Raw genomic sequence first — 23,437 nt, 5'->3', positions numbered from 1 at the left:
TTTTGAGTTCTGTGGACTGTACCTTGAGTATTCTGCACTTTTTTTCCTTTGGATAAATATCAACTTATTAGTGAAATCATACCATGCATGTCCTTTTGGATCTGAGATACCTTACTCAGGATGATATTTTGTATCCATCCATTTGCCTGCAAAACTCAGGATGTCCTCATTCTTAATTGCTGAGTAGTATTCCATTTTATAAATGAACCACGTTTTCTGTATCCATTCTTCTGTCGTGGGACATCTGGGTTGTTTCCAGCTTCTGGCTATCACAAATAAGGCTACTATGAACATAGTGGAAAATGTGCCCCTATGGCATGATGGGACATCTTTTGGGTATATTCCCAAGAGTGCTATTGCTGGGTCTTCAGGTAGATCTATTTCTTCCAATGTTTTGAGGAACCTCCAAATTGATTTCCAGAGTGGTTGTACCAGTTTGCAATCCCACCAGCAATGGAGGAGTGTTCTTTCTCCACATCTTTGCCAACATGTGGTATCACCTGAGGTTTTTATCTTAGCCATTCTGACTGGTGTAAGGTAGAATCTCATTGTCATTTTGATTGACATTTCTCTGATCACAAAGGACTTTGAACATTTCTCTAGGTTCTTCTCAGTCATTTGAGATTCTTCTGTTGTGAATTCTTAGCTTAGTTCTATTTCCATTTTTGGTTTGGGTTGTTTGGTTTATTCGTGGTTAGCTTCTTGAGTCCTTTATATATTTTGGATATTAGCCCTACATCAGAAGTGGGGCTAATGAAGATTTTTTTCCCAATCTGTAGGATGCTGATTTGTCTTATTGACTATGTCCCTTGCCTTACAGAAGCTTTCCAGTTTCATGAGGTCCCATTTATCAATTCTTGATCTTAGAATGTGAGTCATTGGAGTTCTGTTTAGGAAATTTGCCTAGTTATCAATGAGTTCAAGGCTCTTTCCCACTTTCTCTTGTATTAGATTTAGTGTATCTGGTTTTACATTGAAGTCCTTGATCCACTTGGACTTGAACTTTGTGAATGGTGACAAATATGGGTCTATTTTCATTTTTCTACATACAGACAACTAGTTAGACCAGCACCATCTATTGAAGATGCTCTCTTTTTTCCATTGTGTACTTTTGGCTTCTCTGTCAAAGATCAAGTATGTGTATTAGTTTTATTTCTGAATCTTCAATTCAATTCCACTGATCTACCTGTACCAATACCATGTAGTTTTGGTATTGCTCTGTAATACAGCTTGAGGTCAGGAATGGTGATTCCTCCAGAAGTTCTTTTATTGTTAAGAATTGTTTTCAATATTCTTCGATAATCTGGTTTTTGTTTGTTTGTTTGTTTGTTTTTGTTTTTTGCCCTTCCAGATGAATTTAAGAATTGCTCTTTCCATGTCTTTGAAGAATTGTGTTGGGATTTTGCACTGAATCTGTAGATTGCCTTTGGGTAGTATGGTCATTTTTACTGTTAAGTCTGCCAATCCATGAGCATGGGAGATCTCTCCATTTTCTGAGATCTTCAATTTCATTCTTGAGAGACTTGAAGTTTTTATCATAAAAATCACTTGTCTGACTAGAGTTACCCCAAGATATTTTATGTTATCTGTGGCTATTGTGAAGGAAGTTGTTTCCCTAATTTCTTTGTCAGCCTGTTTATCATTTGTATAAAAAAAGGCTGCTGAATTATTTGAGTTAATTTTATATCCAGCCACTTTGCTGAAGTTGTTTATCAGCTGGAGAAGTTCTCTGGTAGAATTTTTCGGGTCTCATATGTATACTCTCATGTCATCTGCAAATAGTGATACTTTTACTTCTCCTTTGCCAATTCGTATAACCCTTCATATCTTTTTGTTGTTGTATTGTTCTACTTAGCACTTCGGGTTTTATATTGAGTAGAAATGGGGTGAGTAGGCACTCTTTTCTTGTACCTAATTTTAGTGGGATTCCTTCAAGTATCTGTCCATTTAATTTGATATTGGCTGTTGGTTTTCAGTAAATTGCTTTTATTATATTTAGGTATGGGCCTTGAATTCCTGATTTCTCTAATACTTTTAACATGAAGGGGTGTTGTATTTTGTCAAATGCTTTTTTTTGCATCTAAGGAGATGCAGATCATGTGGTTTTTTTCCTTGAGTTTGTTTATATGGTGGATTATGTTAGTAGATTTTCATATATTGAACCATTCTTGTATCCCTGGGATGAAGTCTACTTGATGGAGGAGAGTGATGGTTTTGATGTGTTTTTAGATTCGATTTGCAAGAATTTTATTGAGTATCTTTGCATCTATATTCATAAGTGAGATTGGTTTAAAGTTCTCTCTTTTGGTAGAGTCCTTGTGTGGTTTAAGTATCAGAGTAATTGTGGCTTCTTAGAATGATTTAGGTAGTGTTGCTTATGTTTCTATTTTATTGAATAGTTTGAGGAATTTTGGTATCAGGTCTTTGAAGGTCTGGTAGAATTTTGAACTAAATGCATCTGGCCCTGTGGTTTTTTTTCCCCTTTGGGAGATTTTTAATGACTTCTTCTACTTCCTTATGGGATATGGGGCTGTTTAGAAAGTTTACCAGCTCTTGATTTTACTTTGGTATGTTGTATCTGTCTAAAAACCATGTATTTCATCTGGATTTTCCAGTTTTGTTGAGTATAGGCTTTAGTAGTAGGATCTGATTATTTTTTTTATTTTCCTCTCTTTCTGTTGTTAGATCTCCCTTTTCATTTCTGAATTTGTTAATTTGGATACTGCCTCTGGACCCTTTAGATAGCTTGGCTACGGGTTTATCTATCTTATTAATTCTCTCAAAGAACCAGTTTTTGGTTTTGCTGATTCCTTGTGTTGTTCTCTTTGTTTCTATTTTGTTGATTTCAGCCTTGAGTTTGACTATTTCCTGATTTCTACTCCTCTTGGGTGAGTTTGCTTCTTTTTTTCCTAGAGCTCTCTGGTGGGCTGCTGATTTGCTACTGTAAAATCTCTCCAGTTTCTTTACTTAGTGCTATGAATTTTCCTCTTAGCACTGCTCTCATTGTGTCCCATTAGTTTGGGATGTGTCAACATTTTCATTATAATCCCAGAAGTCTTTAATTTCTTTATTTCATCCCTGACCAAATTGTCATTGAGTATAGAGTTGTTCAGTTTCCATGTGTGTGGGCTTTGTGTGTTACTTTTGCTATTATTGAGGACCAGTGTTAGGCCATGGTGGTCTGATAGAATGAATGGGGTTATTCAGTCTTGTATCAGTTGACCAATTATTTTGTCGATTTTGGAGAAGCTGCCATGAGATGCTGAAAAGAGGGTGTATTATTTTGTTTTAGGATGAAATGTTCAGTAGATACCTGTTAAATCCATTTGGTTCATAACCTCTGTTAGTTTCACAGTGTCTCTTTTTGGTTTCTGTTTCATTGGCCTGTCTGTTGGTGAGAGTGGGATGTTGAAGTCTCCCATTATTATTGTGTGGAGTTCAATGTGTGTTTTGAGCTTTACTAAAGTTCCTTTTATGAATGTGGGTGCCCTTACTTTTGGGGCATAGATGTTCAGAATTGTGACTTTCTCTTGGTGAATTTTCCCTTTGATGAATATGGAGTGTCATTCCTCATCCTGCTTGATAACTTTTGGTTGAAAGTCTATTTTATTTGATATTAGGATGGCAACTCAAGCTTGTTCTTTCTTGGGACCATTTGCTTGGTAGACCTTTTTCCATTCTTTTACTGAGATAGTGGTTGTCTTTGTTAGCAAGGTGTGTTTTTTTGTATGCAGAAAAATGCTGGATTTTATTTGTATCTAGTCTTATGGACACAAAAAGCTTCTGTCTTTTTATAGTGAGTTGAGTTCATTAAAATCGAGAGATATTAAAGACAGATGACTGTTGATTCCAGTTATATTTGTTTTTGTAGGTAACTTTATGTGCTTGTCATTTTCTCCTTTGGGTCTTGCTGTGATTTGCTTAATATCTTGTCTTTTCTTTGGTATAGGCATCTTCCTTATATTTTAGTTCTCTTTCTAGGATCCTCTGTAGAGCTGGATTGGTGGATAGACACTGTTTTAATTTGGTTTGACCTGGAATATTTTGTTTTCTTGATCTAGTTGATTGAGAGTTTTGCTGGATACAGTAGCCTGGGCTGGCATTTGTGTTCTTTTAGAGTCTGCATGATCTCTGACCAAGCTCTTCTGATTTCATAGTCTCTGTTGAGAAGTCTGGCATAATTCTGATAGGTCTACCTTTGTGTGTTACTTGGTCCTTTTCCCTTGCAGCTTTTAATATTCTTTCTTTGTTCTGTGCATTTAGTGTTTTGACTATTATGTGACAAAGGATTTTCTTTTCTGGTTCCATCTGCTGTGCACTTTGTAGGCTTCTTGTACCTTTATGACTGTCTTTTCTTTAGGTTGGAGAAGTTTTCTTCAATGATTTTGTTGATGTTTTCAGGTCATTTGAGCTGAGAATCTTCATTTTCCTCTAGTCCAATATTCTTAGATTTGGTTTTTCCATAGTGTGCTGAATTACTTGGATGTTTTGGGTTAGGAGTTTTTATATTTTGAATGTTCTTTGACCTCTTGTGTCAATCTCTTCTACAGTATCTTCTATACCTGAGATTTTCTCTTCTATATCTTGTATTCTGTTAGTGATACTTACATCTATAATTTCTGTCCTCTTTCCTAGGTTTTCCATTCCCTGGTTTGCCTCCATTTATGTTGTCTTTATTGTTTTTACTTCCACTTTTAGGTCTTGGATTGCTTTACGTAATTCCTTCACCTGTTTGTGTTTTTCTCTATTTCTTAAGGGATTTATTTGCTTCTCCTGTAAGGGCTTCTAACTGCTTACCTGAATTTCTTTCAGTGAGTTATTTATATCCTCCATAAAGGACTCTATTATCTTCATGAGATAGGACTTCAGGTCAGCTTCCTGATGTTAAGGTGTGTTGGTGTATTCAGGACTTGCTGTGGTGGGAGAACTGGTTTCTGATAACACCCATGTATATTGGCTTCTCTTGCTTATGGCCTTGCCCTTGCCTCTCACCATCTGGTTATCCCTAGTGTTTGTTGGTCTGGGTGATTCTTTCTGGAGTCTGCCTTTTTTGTCCCTGGGTTACACCAGGTCTCCTGATAGGACTGTGGCCCTGACTGTAGAAGACTTCCTGTGGGGCCTTCCAACTGGAGTGTAGTCACAGGGGCAGAGAAGTTGCTTGTTTTGTTGCCCTGGCTGTGGTAGATCTCCTGAGAGGCCTTCAGCCTGTTGGGTCTTCAGGGGAGCAGTCACACTGTTGCTCTGTGTGACACTGTTCTCCTGGAGAGTCAATGGACTGTGGTTTCTGTTACCTTGTGTGCAGCCATACTCCAGGGAGCCTTTCAGTCTTTTGGATCAGTTGCCCTGCATGCCACAGAGTTCCTGGAAGATCAATTGCCCAATTGTCCTGTGTACAGAAGAACTTCTGTGATGCCTTCAAGCTTTGGTGTCCTGGGTACAGTGGGTCTCCTGGGATGTCTCTGGTTGTGGTGTCAGATTCCCTGGGTGCAGCAGATCTCCTAGGATGCCTCAGGATGCGGTGTCAAGTATTTTTACTACAGTGGTTTTTCTGGTATGCTTCAGGATATGATGTCAAATGTTCTGAGAGTGGCAGATTCTCTGGTAAGCTTCAGGATATACTGTCTTCCGAGAAGCAGAATAGCTAGCAGTCTGTCCCAGCAAAAAGGAACAGGAAGAAGGGGATTGGTATTCAGCAGGTGGGGGTGGTTGGGGAGGTGATGGGTCCCTGAGTTCACTGGCACCCAGCAGCAGCTGTGGGACTTCAGATGGTGGGGGTGTTCTTACCAAATGTTGAGTGCAGTGGATCCTCTGGTATGTCTCATGATATATCCTCTTCTGGGGAGAAGACTAGCTAGCAGTCTGTTCCAGCACAAAGGACCAAGTAGAAGTGGATTGATATTTGGTTGGGTGGAGTTTTGGGGAAATGGTGAGTCCCTGAGTCCACTGGCCCCGAGCAGCAGCTGTGGGACTTCGGCAGGGTTTCTTCCCAAGTGCTGAGTGCAGTGGATTCTCTGGTATGTCTCAGGATATAGTCTCTTCTGGGGAACAGAGTAGCTAGTAGTCTGTCCTAGCAGAAAGGGCAATGAGTGTTCTTAACCATGGAGTCCTCACTCCAGCTGTGGCCCTAATTTTCTGCATACATTTCTATTTTATGGGCTTTGACTTTCTTGATAAACAATTGGATTTTTTTATGTATCTAATAAATAGTTAAGAGTTTCTGTCAGTTTAGGGATTAGGGTAGCCTTTTACGTCTCATAAAAAACTACTATCTAAAAATACAGTAAAAAATAAATATATGATCGTCAACATAACAATCATTACAACCTTAAAAATAACAGATTAATTGGGGGATTGAAAAGATGCTATGCTCAGTGGAGTTAAAAAAAAAACAGTTCTGGCATGAGAATCAGAGTTGTGCAGGCTGTAACGTAATCAGAGTTCAATGAAAACCAACATGAATACACTAGCCATGGTTGTGTAGGAAAATAGAGGTGTGAAGCTTGATATGAAAGCTAAAATACACACAACAGGTGGCATGGTGAAAGAGCCAAGATAATGTGTTTTGACCATGGTTAGCTCCTTTCCTCCAACTTTCTAGATTCACCTGCTTTTGCCTTCCTTACCCAACCAATGTTATGATCTATTTTTTTCTTTTTAATCCTTCATGATCAGTTTATGCTGCTCAAATGTGGAAGGTTTTAAATTCAGTTTATTTTGACTGAGTGGGTGGAGAGATGTCACAGTGGTTAATAGCACTTGGGTGCTCTCTTAGAGGATCCAGGTTCAATTCCTACATCCATACTACTACATTTTACAACTATCTATCTATTTTATAGATTCAGAACCCAGACAAGATCTACTCATTGCATTGGTCATAGCTCTCTAAATGCCTCTAAATGCCATACACATGATACATAATGGTAATGTACATGGTAATGTGCTAAATATAACCAAATATTAATGTAAATTAATAAAAATAATAGTACTTATAGAAAACTGATATTATTGAAGATTTCAGTTTTTCTTTTCTTGATTTTTTTTCCTGGTTAGACTCAGATCATAGCTTTTAGATAATGATTGGTACATTTCATATTTTCTCACACTAAAGCCTATAAAAATCAATTCGTACCATTATTAGTTGGACTAAGTTAAACTGTTTATAAAGAATCACAGTTTATATAATTTATTAAACTAATAATTTTGAAATGTGTTTAATATTGATCCTCCTCTTGCTAATATCATGAATGTCTGTGATACAAAATTAAAAACTACTATTTTATGTTATTATAACTAAAGATTCACTATTTGAAAGCAAAGGTAATTGTGCTATTACTTTCAAGAAATAACTAAATAAAGATGTTCTAATTTTATTGTCACAACACAACTAAAATCACATATTTTGATAGTGTTTTTAAAAGTGGTGTGTTTGTGTGTGTGTGTGTGTGTGTGTATGTGTGTGTGTGTGTGTCTGTGTTTCATCACATCTTGGGGAATTTTTAAAAATATAAACTTAATTTTTGCATTATGTGTTTGTGGTTTGAGCATTATTAGTAATTATGGTACTATTCTCATTATAGTATCACAGAAACATTATAAGTATATATATTTAACATCACAGAAACTAAATGAGTCCTTTTGCAATAGGAGAAAACTTGAATTGCTGAAATCTGAAGGTTATATAAGGAGGACTTTATAATGTCCCTCTCATCATAGTTTGCTTATGCCATCTATAATTATTATGAGTGGATATTTAATTTTGTTATCTCAATGTTTGGGCTTGAATGGTACTGTCAGGTCAGAACTGACTGACTGATGGCTTTTATTAGCTTTGTCTGATAAAGTTCTATGTGAATAGAAGTATAAAATATTGAGCAAATTATTGGGGGAGAAACACTTGAAATGGCTCTGTCAGGAAGCACATCTTTTTCACACAAGTCTTATTTTTGGTTGGGATCTTTATTGGGAAGTGTCTCTTTGAAACATATCAAGTAATGCACTGGGAACTCAGAGACATGAACTCTAGACTTGGATCTGCAGTTTCTTTTCTGGTCGACCTTGGACACTTTCCTTCACTTTTCCAAATCTCAGATCCTTGGGAGTAAAGTGAGGAGGTAAAGCTGACATTCACTCCAAATCTACAAAACAAATTCTTGTGAGCTGAAAAAATCTCCTGAGCTCATGTCAATTTGAGCCCTGCAAATTTGGATGTATTGGAAAACTTGCTTCACTTTTTTTGAGTGAAATATTTCTCATTTCTCTGATCCTTGAGGCTACATGGCCCTGTGGTCCTGACTGGAACCAGTAGCAGATGTTGTGAAATACCAAGAAGACAGTTATTTCTGCAGAACTCCTTGGCTCTCGTAAATATCTAACATAGGTTTCCAAACTAAAGTTTTAAACGGAGTTGTATTTGAACTTACAAAGCATCTCTGTCCCCCTTTGCCTCTCTTTTGAGATAGCATTGCATTATGTACTTCAGGCTGGCTTTGAACATATGAGCCTTCTTATCACAGGTTCTTGATTACATGAATGTGCTGCCATACCTGACTACAAAATTTCTCCACCTTATTAGATTTCATAGTTTGATTTAATCTTTTGCTTATGTTGTGATGATTTCCTAGACCCATAGATAATAATTTTAATGAATGGAATATATAGTATATACTTCTTGCCTGAGATGAAAACTCATAAATTATGAGGTACCACCATGTTGGAAGGCAGGAGAAATAGCCTTACAAGCAGTATAATGTACAAACGGCAACAAAAAATCACATGGCATGAGGAAGGGGCCGTGGACCATTTGAGAAACCTGGGAAGGCTCACCAGGAGTAACCAGAAATAACATAAAATGGGGAAACAGTAATTCTCTAGAGAAGAATGCAGAGAGAGTTGGTAATAGAGATAATAGGAGGCAAGAAAGTGAAGAAATTGGGTTTAGTGGAATGGACTGGTGTTCCACTTACTGCTGAACAAATAGCAGGCACGTGTTCTCAGCATCTTGTGAAGCCTTGAGTCTCTGCGTTAATTGTTCGATGCAAAGAGAGGCTTCATAGCTCAATACTGAGAGCAGCACTAGTCTATAGGGATAAACACAAATATTTAGTAGGGATTTTGGCAACATATCCACTTAGCAAACTGTAAGTACTAGGTCATAGCTTCTTAGTGCCTATGACTTCCTTGACCATGGGCCTCTGGCTAAATCCACAGTATTAGGCATAAGTTATCTTCAAGGGAGGCAGCCTGAGATCCAATTAGAGAACAGTTATTAAAACAAAACAGAAACAAAAGAACAAAATAGGAAAAATAAAAAGAAATAAAGACTTTCTTCCCCCAAATAAGGAAGAAACACAAAATTTCACTTGCATGTATTTGTGATTTAGTTTCACATTCAAGTCCTTGGTCAAGAAATTGATTCAGATAATTGTTGAGTACTTAAGAGATTAGTTCTGCTGAGGGTGAGAAAGATTGAGAAAAGCTTCCTTGAGGAAATCCTTGGTGCTTGTTTATGGGGCAATTTTAAAAGACGGTGACATGGGGGCGAGGAGCTTGGCATTCCAAGGAGATGAACAATGCGGTCAAAACTCAGAGGTAGGAAAGGACACACCTCATTTAAAGAACAGCCACCATCTCCAAAGTGCGGTTCACTGTGCTATAGATAACAGAAGGCCATAATCCATGCCGAAGGCTTTGGAATTATACTAATTGTGAAGAGAAGTAAACACAGGGATAGTTTCAGTCTACAGAAGAATCTGCTTATCCACATTGGATTCTTAATTGTAGACCTGTTGTAACATTCCATCGAACACAAGAAGAGAAAGTATTTTTCCCTGCAGGAAACCTCACACAATGCCTCCCAATGGTTTTTAGCCTCATAATTACTCCACTCTGTCTTCAGTCTAGAAGATGCTGAGAAGGAATTTTCTTGCTGCTCCCTAAATAGAAATAATGAAATGAGAATATTTCTCTTTCCCTTGGACATTTTTATGCTACAAAACATTTAGGATCTCAGATTTTACAATGGTCTTACATATTTTCAGGAAAAAGAAAAATCCATGATTTTTTGACATGGCTATTGACCATGGGATTTTAGACACCAAAAGAGGGTCCAGGTAGGGAGCCATTCATGTAGAGATCAACTGTGAGGCACATAAACCTCAGGGGAATTGAAATATACTTTAAGGACCTGTTATAGGTTTTATAGGGATTTTATGCCACATCATTTTGACACTAAAATATTCTGATGTGATACTAAAAAAGGCAAGGTATACTGGAAGAACTATTTTTTGGTTTTGTTTATGATTTTGTCTTGAACTAAGAGCACATAAGTTTTGTATTTTTCTAAACTTTAGAAAATCAAATTATATTTCCTTAGAACTCACAAAGATATGTATCTGAGTGTACATCTGTGTTTAGATTCAAAATAGGGTATAATCTCATCTCTTCACAACAGAAAGCCAAGACAATAATATTTGATGTCAGTATTTCCTTTCAAAGAAAATATGACAATCAATTTTGAAATCATACACACACATTTCATGAATCACTGAAAATTGACTTTTGCCGTGATATAAAAATAGTTGCAGTGATAGTGTTTCTAGTGTTAAAAATGCAAGGTGTCTGAGTCTTGCAAAACAAAGCACCTTCTTAACAAAACGCTGGTAATTCCTCAGTGCCTCAATTCTCTGTTAAAATAGTTGACTTTAGTCAGGAAAGATTTATAGTGACAAACTTTTCTAGAAGTAAGCATGAGGACAGGTGAGATGGGAATCTTTCTAAAGTTTCCAGGGTCCTTTACAAGAAACACACACACAAAATAGCAAACAAACAAACAACAATAAAACAAGTGGAGGTTCTCGACTCAAGAAGGAAAACACTCTATTAAAAAATAAAAGAATCCCAAGGGTTCTTAAATGATTAGAACTTGATTAAAGAGTAGATATTTAAATGACTGTGTTTTTTAGCTTCCATGTTTGAAAATAACATTGATCTTAAACTAAGTAATCTGTCCAAAAATCTATTCCCCAGTTGTTTCTTCTTTGAACCTAGTGTTCTGTTCCTTCTTTTACATAATATTAGACTGTGTAGACCATCAGTAATGCCAACTTCTGCCCTCAGCCATTCAATAATTGGCCGTGTCTCCATCTCACTATGTTTACAAATTTTATAGAGGACATAGGCCTATCAAGGTTTATTTGTTTAACTTAGATTCATTCAGTTAACTCAGGTTTAACGAGGTACTATGTGACACATTCTCAGTCTTTGGAAGCTAACAGTTTGTTTATTTACATGTATTTACTTATTTCCTCTTGGCAGTGTTTTCTTTCAGTTTATATTTATTTTGTACTGAACCACTTATATATGCTTGATCCTTATTTATCTCTGGTATAAGTTGCTCTTATATTCCTCTTAATTGGTGAAACTGCACATATCAGTTGTTTTAGTCTTCCTACTCACACACTGTCTTCCTTCCTATCTTCCTTTGATCGTTTGCTTCCACTTACAGATTTGGGTCTGTGATTGATGATCAACATTCTAACAAGAGCTCTCCTGGAAATTTAGCCACTGAATTTGATTTATACATCTTCTTATATATGCACTTATAGACTTGTGGGAAGAAGTAAGTGATCATTTTCCTTTTGGAGAGTTTGGCAAAACACTGTTTCACCAATATGTAACAAAATGTTGCAGAAAGATCATGGAGCCTTCTCTAGCAGTGATGACTATCCCAAGATTCAACACTAATAAATGAACCCTCTGTCCCTTAACAAAGAATATGAAGCTCTTGGAATAGATGCAAAAATTCAATGCCTGAGTTCCAACGGAAATTATCCAATAGAATGGGCACTCATATGTGATATAAGTCCCTCATAAAATTTGATGCTTTCATTTCTCATTTGTGCTGAAGTGGTCATTTACTGGGGTGTTTTATGAGTTATTTCCTTAAGTCTTTTTCTGTTGGCAGCCAAAGACAAATTCTATATTCACTAAAGCAATACAATGTGAACAGACCATTAGGTCATTAATATTGGCTAAACGTCAAATTCTGAAAAATAATGCCCCTGGGTCTTGAATTCTAAAAGATAATTATGTTATTAGAGTTAGGGTGTTACAGCTATAGACCATCTCTTGAGATGCCTAAAATTTAAACTCCAAACAATTTCTATTCTTAGTTTATACTGACTCAATAAATACTTATTGGATGCTCATTATACGTATGAGACATAAAAATTCACAAAGAACAAAACATTTCCATTCTACTCAAGCAGATGAGATATGCATATTATTAATAATATTCCTTTAGATACGGTGATCTATGTAATAAAAGTTTAAAGAATAAAAGGGGTCCTGCTCTCTCTCGGTGGGAGAGACCTGTGCAAGGACAAGTACAGATCTTTAGCACCCATGCAAAAGCTGAGGGTGACTGTACTTCAATAAATCTCAGGTCATGTATTAAATAAGCTGTATAATTGGATGAGTTTCGAGTAATTCCGAATGAATTAATAAAAAGTTACATTGCAGATATCATTACAGAAATAATGTAAAAAGTCATGTAATTAGAAGTGATTTAACAATATTAGCAAAGTCTAATTAATACAAGATTCAAAGTCACCCTTATGCTGAGATGAACATACATTCTTATATTATGAAAATATATTTTAGCCTCAAATACAGAAAATGAAACAGAATATTCTGACTGTTGACATCTCTAAATAAAAGATGACTTTTACACACTTTCTTTTCTTTTCTTGATGTTAGATAACCTTAAAACAAGTCATTCTTGAATTCCACAAGCCTGGTAGGAAACCTCTCCATCCCCCTTATCTTCCAAAGCAAACTTGTATTTTTGTTTTTTATTTGTAAACCTCTGCCATTCACTGTTCATCATTTGAATAACTCCACAAGACACTTTGACATTGTCAAAGATGAAATGCCTGTGGATATAAGAACATATATGGAAAATCGTTAGGGATCATACTGGTTCAGTAAAATGGTAGCGGTAGGCTTTCCTCCAAGATCCATGAGTTTGTTGGTTCTGAGTACTTGGCTCTGTTTCCAGTGTCAGTTTTTATTTAACTCCTGCTCAGGAGGTCCTATGTCCAAGTAGAGAATTGTTGGTTACCACAAAGTACACATGGCACCCATGTTCACTTGGGTGATCATGTCATGTTGGTCATTGTAGTTCATTTGCATTATAGCTGTTTAGGATTCTTGATTGCTTCCTACCTTTGGCAGCTTGCATGACAACTTCTGGCACCATAAAAGTCCTCAGGGAAGGGACTTTTAGGTGTTTTCTAGCTCAAATGTCTCTGGGTCCTGTATCTAAAGTGTATGTTGTCCTCAGCAATAGGGACTCGACTTAAATCTCCATTGGTGGAATGGGGACAAGCAATGGCAATAACCTATATGAATAAATTAGTAGTTCTTTTGCACTATCTTTTTTTTTCCTTTTATTTATTTATTTATTTTTTTTATTAACTTGAGTATTTCTTTTATTCTTTTTGATTGTTATTCCCTTTCCTTGTTTCAACAAACATCCTTCCTCCCCCTTCCTTATGGGTGTTCCCCTCCCCACCCTCCCCCCCATTGCTGCCCCCCCCCGACAGTCTAGTTCACTGGGGGTTCATTCTTAGCAGGACCCAGGGCTTCCCCTTCCCCTGGTGCTCTTACTAGGATATTCATTGCTACCTATGAGGTCAGAGTCCAGGGTCAGTCCATGTATAGTCTTTAGGTAGTGGCTTAGTCCCTGGAAGCTCTGGTGGCTTGGCATTGTTGTACATATAGGGTCTCGAGCCCCTTCAAGCTCTTCCAGTTCTTTCTCTGATTCCTTCAACGGGGGTCCTATTCTCAGTTCAGAGGTTTGCTGCTGACATTCGCCTCTGTATTTGCTGTATTCTGGCTGTGTCTCTCAGGAGCGATCTACACTTCTGCACTTCTTTGCTTCATCCATCTTGTCTAATTGGGTGGCTGTATATATATGGGCCACATGTGGGGCAGGCTCTGAATGGATGTTCCTTCAGTCTCTGTTTTAATCTTTGCCTCTCTCTTCCCTGCCAAGGGTATTCTTGTTCCCCTTTTAAAGAAGGAGTGAAGCATTCACATTTTGATCATCCGTCTTGAGTTTCATTTGTTCTAGGCATCTAGGGTAATTCAGGCACTCTCTCCCTACTTATTCAATATAGTTCTTGAAGTTCTAGCCAGAGCAATCAGACAACAAAAGGAGATCAAGGGGATACAGATCGGAAAAGAAGAAGTCAAAATATCACTATTTGCAGATGATATGATAGTATATTTAAGTGATGCCAAAAGTTCCACCAGAGAACTACTAAAGCTGATAAACAACTTCAGCAAAGTGGCTGGGTAAAAATTAACTCAAATAAATCAGTAGCCTTCCTCTACACAAAAGAGAAACAAGCCCGAGAAAGAAATTAGGAAACGACACCCTTCATAATAGACCCAAATAATAAAAATACCTCGGTGTGACTTTAACCAAGCAAGTAAAAGATCTGTACAATAAGAACTTCAAGACACTGAAGAAAGAAATTGAAGAAGACCTCAGAAGGTGGAAAGATCTCCCATGCTCATGGATTGGCAGGATTAATATAGTAAAAATGGCCATTTTACCAAAAGCGATCTACAGATTCAATGCAATCCCCATCAAAATACCAATCCAATTCTTCAAAGAGTTAGACAGAACAATTTGCAAATTCATCTGGAATAACAAAAAACCCAGGATAGCTAAAACTATCCTCAACAATAAAAGGACTTCAGGGGGAATCACTATCCCTGAACTCAAGCAGTATTACAGAGCAATAGTGATAAAAACTGCATGGTATTGGTACAGAGACAGACAGATAGACCAATGGAACAGAATTGAAGACCCAGAAATGAATCCACACACCTATGGTCACTGATTTTTGACAAAGGGAATGCCAAATCCATCCAATGGAAAAAGATAGCATTTTCAGCAAATGGTGCTGGTTCAACTGGAGGTCAACATGTAGAAGAATGCAGATCGATCCATGCTTATCACCCTGTACAAAGCTTAAGTCCAAGTGGATCAAGGACCTCCACATCAAACCAGACACACTCAAACTAATAGAAGAAAAAACTAGGGAAGCATCTGGAACACATGGGCACTGGAAAAAAATTCCTGAACAAAACACCAATGGCTTATGCTCTAAGATCAAGAATCGACAAATGGGATCTCATAAAACTGCAAAGCTACTGTAAGGCAAAGGACACTGTGGTTAGGACAAAACGGCAACCAACAGATTGGGAAAAGATCTTTACCAATCCTACAACAGATAGAGGCCTTATATCCAAAATATACAAAGAACTCAAAAGTTAGACCAGGGGAGACAAAATTAACCCTATTAAAAAAATGGGGTTCAGAGCTAAACAAAGAATTCACAGCTGAGGAATGCGAATGGCTGAGAAACACCTAAAAGAAATGTTCAACATCTTTAGTCATCAGGAAATGAAATCAAAACAACCCTGAGATTTCACCTCACACAGTGAGAATGGCTAAGATCAAAACTCAGGTGACAGCAAATGCTGGCGAGGATGTGGAGAAAGAGGAACACTCCTCCATTGTTGGTGGGATTGCAGACTGGTACAACCATTCTGGAAATCAGTCTGGAGGTTCCTCAGAAAATTGGACATTAAACTGCCTGAGGATCCAGCTATCCCTCTCTTGGGCATATACCCAAAAGCCATGCCCCAACATATAAAAAACATTGCTCCACTATGTTCATGTGACCTTATTTATAATAGCCAAAGCTGGAAAGAACCCAGATGCCCTTCAACAGAGGAATGGATACAGAAAAATGGTATATCTACACAATGGAATATTACTCAGCTATCAAAAACAACGAGTTTATGAAATTTGTAGGCAAATGGTTGGAACTGGAAAATATCATCCTGAGTGAGCTAACCCAATCACAGAAAGACATACATGGTATGCACTCATTGATAAGTGGCTTTTGCACTATCTTGACCAAAAGCTTAAAATAGGGCTTCTCACACCTGGCATTGGGATGTTTGTTAGATACCCTTTGGGCCTCTGAGGGTACATGGTAAGCCCAGATGGAATTTTTTTATTTAGATTATATATGTGAATTTATATATCAAAGTTGTGTGTGTGTTATAAGTGCTTTAAGTAAATAATTTGATTCCTTGCGACTTTCCAAACACCCTTACTACTATTTTACTCTCCTCTCTCTTTCTTCTATATTTATTTTCATTCTCTTTCCCTAATGAGAGCCCAATTCTTTTTCACACTCTTTCCTTCAGAGTTCACATACTGTGTTAATGTCTTCTGTGGCCCCACCACCTGTTATTACTGAAATGGTACCTTTTTACATGCCTGGTTTCTGGAATCACCCCGGGTCATTTACTCACATCTAAAGATTTGGAGCAAGAAAGATCAGCTAAGAGAATATGTGGTTTGTCTTTCTGGGTCTGGGTTACTTCACTCAATATGGTCTTTCCTAGTTCCATCCACTTAACTACATAGTTCATGATTTCAGCTTACTTTTTTCAGTGGAATAGTATTTCACAGCTCATGTATGCAACATTTTCATTTCTCTATGCATACACCCAGGGGTGGTATGACTTGCTCATATGGTAATTTTCTTTTTGAGGATTTTCCATACTGATTTCCAGAGTGGCTCTATCAATTTAAATTCCTATCAACAGTGAATGAGGGTTCTTTCACCTTACTTCTCTTCTAGAATTTGTTTTCAGCTGTTTTGTTGATCTTTACCATTCTAACTGGGATAAAATGAAATCTCAAAGTTGTTTTGAATTTCCTTAATTTTAGGAATGATAAACATTTTTGCAATATTTCTAAATGATCTTTTCTTTCTATTAAGAATTTTCTGTTCAAATAACAGATCTGCTTTTGAGTACGTTATTTGTGGTTTGACTTTTCAAAAAAAATTCGCTATATGTTTTAGATATTAACCCTCTATCAGACATATATCTGGCATTGGTTCTCATACCCACAGAGAAGTACATTACTCAATCTTGGTAAAGGACTTTTTTTTGCAGTAGAAAAATCTCAGAAAATTATAACCAATGAAATTACAGACAAGTGAAGTCCACTTGCAACTGATATATCTACAATACAATTCTACTGTTCAGGGATATTTGAGAAAGAGGGGCTGGGAAGATTGTAAGAGCTAAAGGGACAGTGTTTTCTGTTAGGTTTTTGTCTCCTAGGGATGTTGGAAGCTACACTCATGAAATCTTACCAGTATCACTTAGTGAACATTACCCAGACAAGTAGGATACCAATAACCATAGTAACTTGGATGGGGAAAAGCCCAGCAAGATTCAACACCACACAGAAGTACAGGCACCTTAGCAATGCTGAGAGAAGAGAAAAACAGTCTTATCAAGGGGAGAGTACACCAATTGGTATACACTACTAAATGGGCAGCTTTGAAAACCTACATGTACAAGTAACATTATACAGACCGACCAGGTTATATTTATATATTTAGGAATATACACACACACACACACACACACACACACACACACACACACACACACACACACACACTAATAATTACTACAAAGAAAAATCATACAAAGAAAAGCCAGCAAAGAGATGCTTATGGGAGGATTTGAAATTCTAAAATCTAAACAACTCTAAGAATGGAAATGTTTTCCTTTTCCAGAAGTCCTAAAGTAAAACGCAGCTTTCTCTCTGTAAATCATTAGAAGAAATAGGATTTTGCTTGTCTCACTCAGTTCTGACAATGATGCCTTCCTTGCTGTTGACACCCTGCTCTTTCAGTGGTGGTACAGGCTGGGGAAGATAGTTAAGTCAGAAACAGTCAGGGCTGCACTGGCAGAGTCATGGCTCTCATGAGAAACTCTGACTGAGTCCCTGCTACCAGGCTCTAAAAAATTACAGGGGGGAGTGGTCTCATTCACAATTTCTTCAAGTAGCTATGAAAAAGACAAAGTACTTTCAAATGGTGACAGGGAGAGACGTAGAATCAATAATAAAAATGTGCTCTGCTTGTGAGTACCAAAGACCTTAAGTTTGGTACCTCACACTGCCTATTGTTTAAGATTCAAGGCCAGGCATAGATTTATCATACATATAACTCAATCTGCCTTAATGATGAAAAAGACTCTTGGCAGCCTAAAAAGAGATTGAAAATGGAAATCTCTTTAGCAGATGAAATTAGTGAGAAACTATGTTTATGGGACTGGGATACCATCCAAAGGGAGAGTGTGAGGTGAGCAAGGAAGCTTAGTGGGTCAGGGTGCTTGCTACCAAGACTGAAGACTTGAGCTCTATCTTCAGGATCTGCCTAATAAAGAAAAGGGACTTCACCGAGGTTCCCTCTGATGCTCAAGTGCATGTGGTTGCACAGAGAGAGAGAGAGAGAGAGAGAGAGAGAGAGAGAGAGAGAGAGAGAGAGAGAGGAGAAGAGAGAGAAGAGAAGAGAAGAGAAGAGAAGAGGAGAGGAGAGGAGAGGAGAGGGAGAGGGAGAGACAGAGACAGAGACAGAGACAGAAGGACAGAGACAGACAGAGAGGAGAGACAGATGGAGAGGGAGAAGGAGATGGAGAGGGAGAGGGAAAGGTATAGAAAGACATTTGGAAGCTTGTTGCCCCATAATAGTGTGCATTATTACTATGCATTCACTAAGAAATGTAATAACTTCATCCTTCCACTTGTGAAATTTCCATACCTGGAGGGAGTACTATATTTTTCTTACAGATAGCTGGAGAACTGTGACTAATTTCAATACATACACATTGGACTCTATTTTTCCATCGCATAGTAATTGGGGGAAAATCCAAATGCTGATATATGTTATAGTAACTAACAATGATGTAGTAACAAACATTTTTCCTTAATAAAGAAAAAAATAAGGACAGAAGCTATAATAATCTTCCACCCGTGTCTTTGGTCACATGCTATTGTCTCCTGTAGAGCACCTGTCATTTTATTTTGTAGAGTACCCCACCCCAGTTTTATCCTGCTTCATTACTTCTCTCCCGTTAAACGTTTTTCTCTGAAAGAACATTTTAATTTAATCTCATAGCACACCATCCATTTTGCCATTCACTTCTTCTCTGACTGGACAAAGAAAAAGTGTTTAGGATTTCCATGGAGTTATTTGAAAAGTTATTTTTTTAATGGCTCACACTTCAAGTTCTATTTCAGCAGAATCAACTGCCAGGACAGTCTTGACTTTTATTCTGTGAGCTGAGGGTCCACTTGCAATAGTTATCAGCTAAATAGATAAGGAGAAGCACTTATTTACACATAAGGATTTGAATTTAAAGGAACAGTCTATGATTTCATTAGTCTCAATTCAAAGTTTTCCTATCTAATTATAAAATACTTGGCAATAATGAGTGGCCAGCCTTTGTTAACCTGTAGCAATTATGGTCTTTAACTTTGGGTCAACAACTGTGACTCTATTACAATAAAGATATGTAATATCTGTGCAAAGAGCTATTCCTGGACATGGATTTCTCTGGGATCCCTATAGGACTACAAAGAATCATAATTGTCCTTATTGGTAAATTTCTTTAAATAATTTTGGGAAAATTTTAATTTTATGAAAAATTTCCCCTGACTTCCAATGTAAGAGAAGGAGTACAAAAGTAAGTATCTCTTCTTACCTCATGAGCTGCCTGTATGACATGCTAAGACCATGAGATCGTATCAAGAACATTACTAATGCAATCTCATCTTGTTCAACGAAAAAGTTCATTATACTTAAGATACTGGTCTCATATATAGTCTCCCCTATGAGTGTATTATGATATTTTTCTGAGTTTTAGGTGTGTGAGCATGGGTGTGCATGTATAGAGGTCAGAGGATAGCATTGGGTGTCATTCCAGGTATCCTGCGATGCATGAGACAGTGTCTTATCGCCAGCCTCTGCCTACAACAGGAGGGTTGACAACCAGTGCACTTCTGGTGATCCTCTGTCTCTTCCTTCCATTTCACTGAGGCAGTTATCCGATGATAAGCAGCACTGCCATGCTCTGTTTTGTGTGAGTGCTGGGCAGACCAACTCAGGACTTTCTGCCATTTTCATGTGAAGCACTTTACTCATGAGCCATCTCCCCAGGCCTCATTTTTCAAGTCACTCCAGCCTATACGATGGAGTTTATATTGGACCTTTGCTTCTTGTTTTAGTAACTTGTAAATTGACCAGGACGTTAAGAAAATGTTTATCGGGGTTGGGGATTTAGCTCAGTGGTAGAGCGCTTGCCTAGCATGCGCAAGGCCCTGGGTTCGGTCCCCAGTTCCGGAAAAAAAAAAAAGAAAAAGAAAAGAAAATGTTTATTTTATTAGACATTTTATCTTTAAAAAAAAGTTCACTGAAGAATTTACCTTAAGCATGATTTTACTTCGACTTTGATTCTTAATCTCCATTGGCTGTAACACAATATAAATGAATCATCACTAAGAACAGAAGAACAAACAGGAAAAGAGATAAAGCCTTTCTTACTTTACTCTGTGCACATAATATATTGAACATTGTTTTGTATTTTGGAAAACTGCAAACCTCAGACAAAATTGGACTGCAGAAGATTAAAAGGAAGTGGGCCTGACATAAGCCTTAACTATTCTCCCAGAGGAAGGACAGTGATCGATGTTCCAGATGCCATTCCCACTTAAGCATATACTCCTGCATGCATACTGAGAGGCAGAAAGGCTGTCTTGAACATATTACAGCACATTCATAGCGCAGCTTCCAGGAGATACCTGAGAAGGACATGTGATGCCTGGGAAAATACTGCGTATTCATACCAGAGCTTCCAGGTGATGCTGGAGAACAAGATGTGATGCCTGGAAGTGGTAATAAAATAATATAAAATTCACATTGTAAAGAAATGTTTAAAGTGCAATGTTGTTTCAATTTTTATTCATACATGACGAGAAATGACTTTGAAAGATACACAATGGGCAACAATGATTCCTTCTAAAGAAAGAGACAAAGGACTGGAAAGATAGCTTGGTAATTAGAGCATTTGCTGTTCTGTTCAGAACACCTGGGTTTGATTCCCAGCATCCATATGAGGGTACAGAACTATCTGTAATTCCATTTATAGAGGACTGATGCCCTCTGCTGACCTAATGCATCAGACACAAATGAGGTACATAGAGAGACATGCAAGCAAAACATTCGTTCTACGAAATAAAAATAAAAATAAAGGTAAATCTTTTCAAGGAGAGAGAAGGGGACAGTGGTTCTGACTTGCTATTGTTTGACATTTTTAATAAGTATGTATTCAGATATTAAAATAGAACTAAAGTAGATAATATCTTATACTGTAAAGGAAAAAAGACTTAAAATCACAGTATCAAGAATAGGTTTATATTTATTATTTGCATTAGCTTGTGGGATATTTATTCTCCCACTCAGAGTTTGAAAATAACAACTTATGTGTTTCTATTCAGTATTAGCAGATCAGGGTTAGAAACTTTTTGTGCTGCTCTGAACTTGAAATTCTGTTAGTGACTGACTCCATGCAAACTAAATGGGGTTTAATTGTACACTTTACTCTGGACCTAAAAATCTGAAGAAAAATAAACTTCAAACACAAAACAATACTATTATTTCCTAAAACAAAAAATTATTAAAGATCACAAAATAAAGATAAAACATTACATTGTACATATCTCTATGTGGAAAACCAGTTACATGTCTTACACATCTCCCAACTTTATTTTACCTTTATTACTAATGTTTCATATCTTCCCAGAGCTGGTCGAGATCCTAGGAGACTCACATTCATGTAGAGATTAGTCGCCATTGATCTTGTGTAGGTATGATTCAAAGAAGTGGAGATTCAAACAGTTTGGAAGGAAACATTGCTAGATGATGCAGATGAGAATCCACATTGATAGAGAGTACCAAACCGCTGATGTTCATGACTGCACTGTAGATGCTCAGAGCTCCTAGAAGCAAGAGAAGCATCTGGGCAAGCTCCCATGGCCCAGGAAATGAAAGAGGAAAGAAAAGGATAGCCAACAGACAAGAAGCCACACTGGACGACTTCTCTGAAGTCCCATGATTCCCGTATGTAATCCATAGACAGTCTGCATCTCTGTAATAATCTTAGATTGTCATTAACAGCCCGATTTGTTTTGCTGTTGAGCAGGCCTTTACTCAAAGGTCCTACTGGTTTGCTGCACACACACCATTAGAAAGAAATGTTTGTAGACAGCAGGCTGGGCTCTATAAATAGTGTTGTTTTAAAGATCAAACAGCTGCTGGAATTTGAACACAGTTTTTCTAAAAGCAGTAGAAACAAATCTTTCAGACTTAGAAGTAGTGCATGTGACCTGGGTTAAAAGGTCTAAGGAGCCGTAGAAAGGGAGACATAGAGTGTGTGCTCAGCAAACGTGACGTGCTCTGAGTGCTGTGGGGTCACCTTCGCTTTTCTATGACATGAACCAAAAGAAGCCTCTGTCGGTAAGACTTGGTATAGTGGTTGTGTTAATAGTAATATATTTAGTATGGGATATTAATGAAATGCTCTGCCGTACTGATATGCTCATGGAGATTTCTGTTTGGTAACAAGTAACTATAAGAATAAATTCCATTCCTGTTTGTGAGTTCTGCACTAGCCGTGAGCCACGTGGGTTCCTTTATGCATAGCAAACAAGAACATCACCCACTAAGCTGCAGCCCCAGGGAATTGCACCCATTCAGAATTGGAGCCTATACCTCATGGTTGTATTCTCCATCCCTCTCACCCTCCTCTTTACCTCTCTAACTCCCTCCTTCTTTCCTTCTTTTATCTATTGACTTTTGGTTCATAAAGTGATTTGTTGGAAGGGCTGAGTTCAAAGGACAGGAGGACAAAAACAAGTTAAACACACAACAAATTATCTTCTAGGGCATGCTCTGTCAAGTGGATGATCGTACTTTCTGTTTTACTGCAGGTTATATTTAAAGGGTCACACGGGGACAGCAGGCAAACAGAGCAGCTTGATCTTACACGGTGCTGATTTCAGCACAAAGGACGCTGATAACGACAACTGTATGTGCAAATGCGCCCTCATGCTAACAGGAGGTAAGTCTCAGAGGCCTTTCCCTAAACTACCTTTCACTGGTTTCAGGTTTGGGGTTTCTTTTCCCTGAGAAAAGAGTGTGATCTCCTGGTCAGGAAACAGAAGAGCAAGTCCTAGAGATCATTTAGCTCTGCAAGGAGGTTATCCTGTTCTTGAGCAGGGCACTGCTGGCCTGATTCAAAGTTCCCCACCTCACCCCAATTTCCTTCATCTGTGACAGAAATGTCCTAGGCTTCATTCTCAGTGAATTCGGTGGCTGCTTGAAGTAACAGGCTCTCTCGCTTTAAGATCATCTATGGTTTGTTCTTCAAGGTGTATAGAACATTATTTCCCAGCAAATGCTTTACAATTACGTAGTCAAGCTCA

General features: G+C 37.7%; 1 protein-coding gene across 2 annotated transcripts in view; it reads left to right on the top strand.

The window, feature by feature from the left end:
• Angpt1 (angiopoietin 1) overlaps positions 1–23,437 on the top strand; it is a 239,180-nt gene that overhangs the window by 204,555 nt on the left and 11,188 nt on the right. For both annotated transcript variants that reach the window (XM_032914910.1, XM_032914899.1), the window contains exon 8: positions 22,943–23,073. In XM_032914910.1, the coding sequence (XP_032770801.1) occupies positions 22,943–23,073 (131 nt within the window). The remainder of the gene's footprint in view (positions 1–22,942; positions 23,074–23,437) is intronic.

The sequence above is a fragment of the Rattus rattus genome, chromosome 1, assembly GCF_011064425.1.
Source record: "Rattus rattus isolate New Zealand chromosome 1, Rrattus_CSIRO_v1, whole genome shotgun sequence".
NCBI lineage: Eukaryota > Metazoa > Chordata > Mammalia > Rodentia > Muridae > Rattus > Rattus rattus.
The sequence above is the reverse complement of the archived record's forward strand: the minus strand, read 5'-3'. Positions and strand labels throughout refer to the sequence as shown.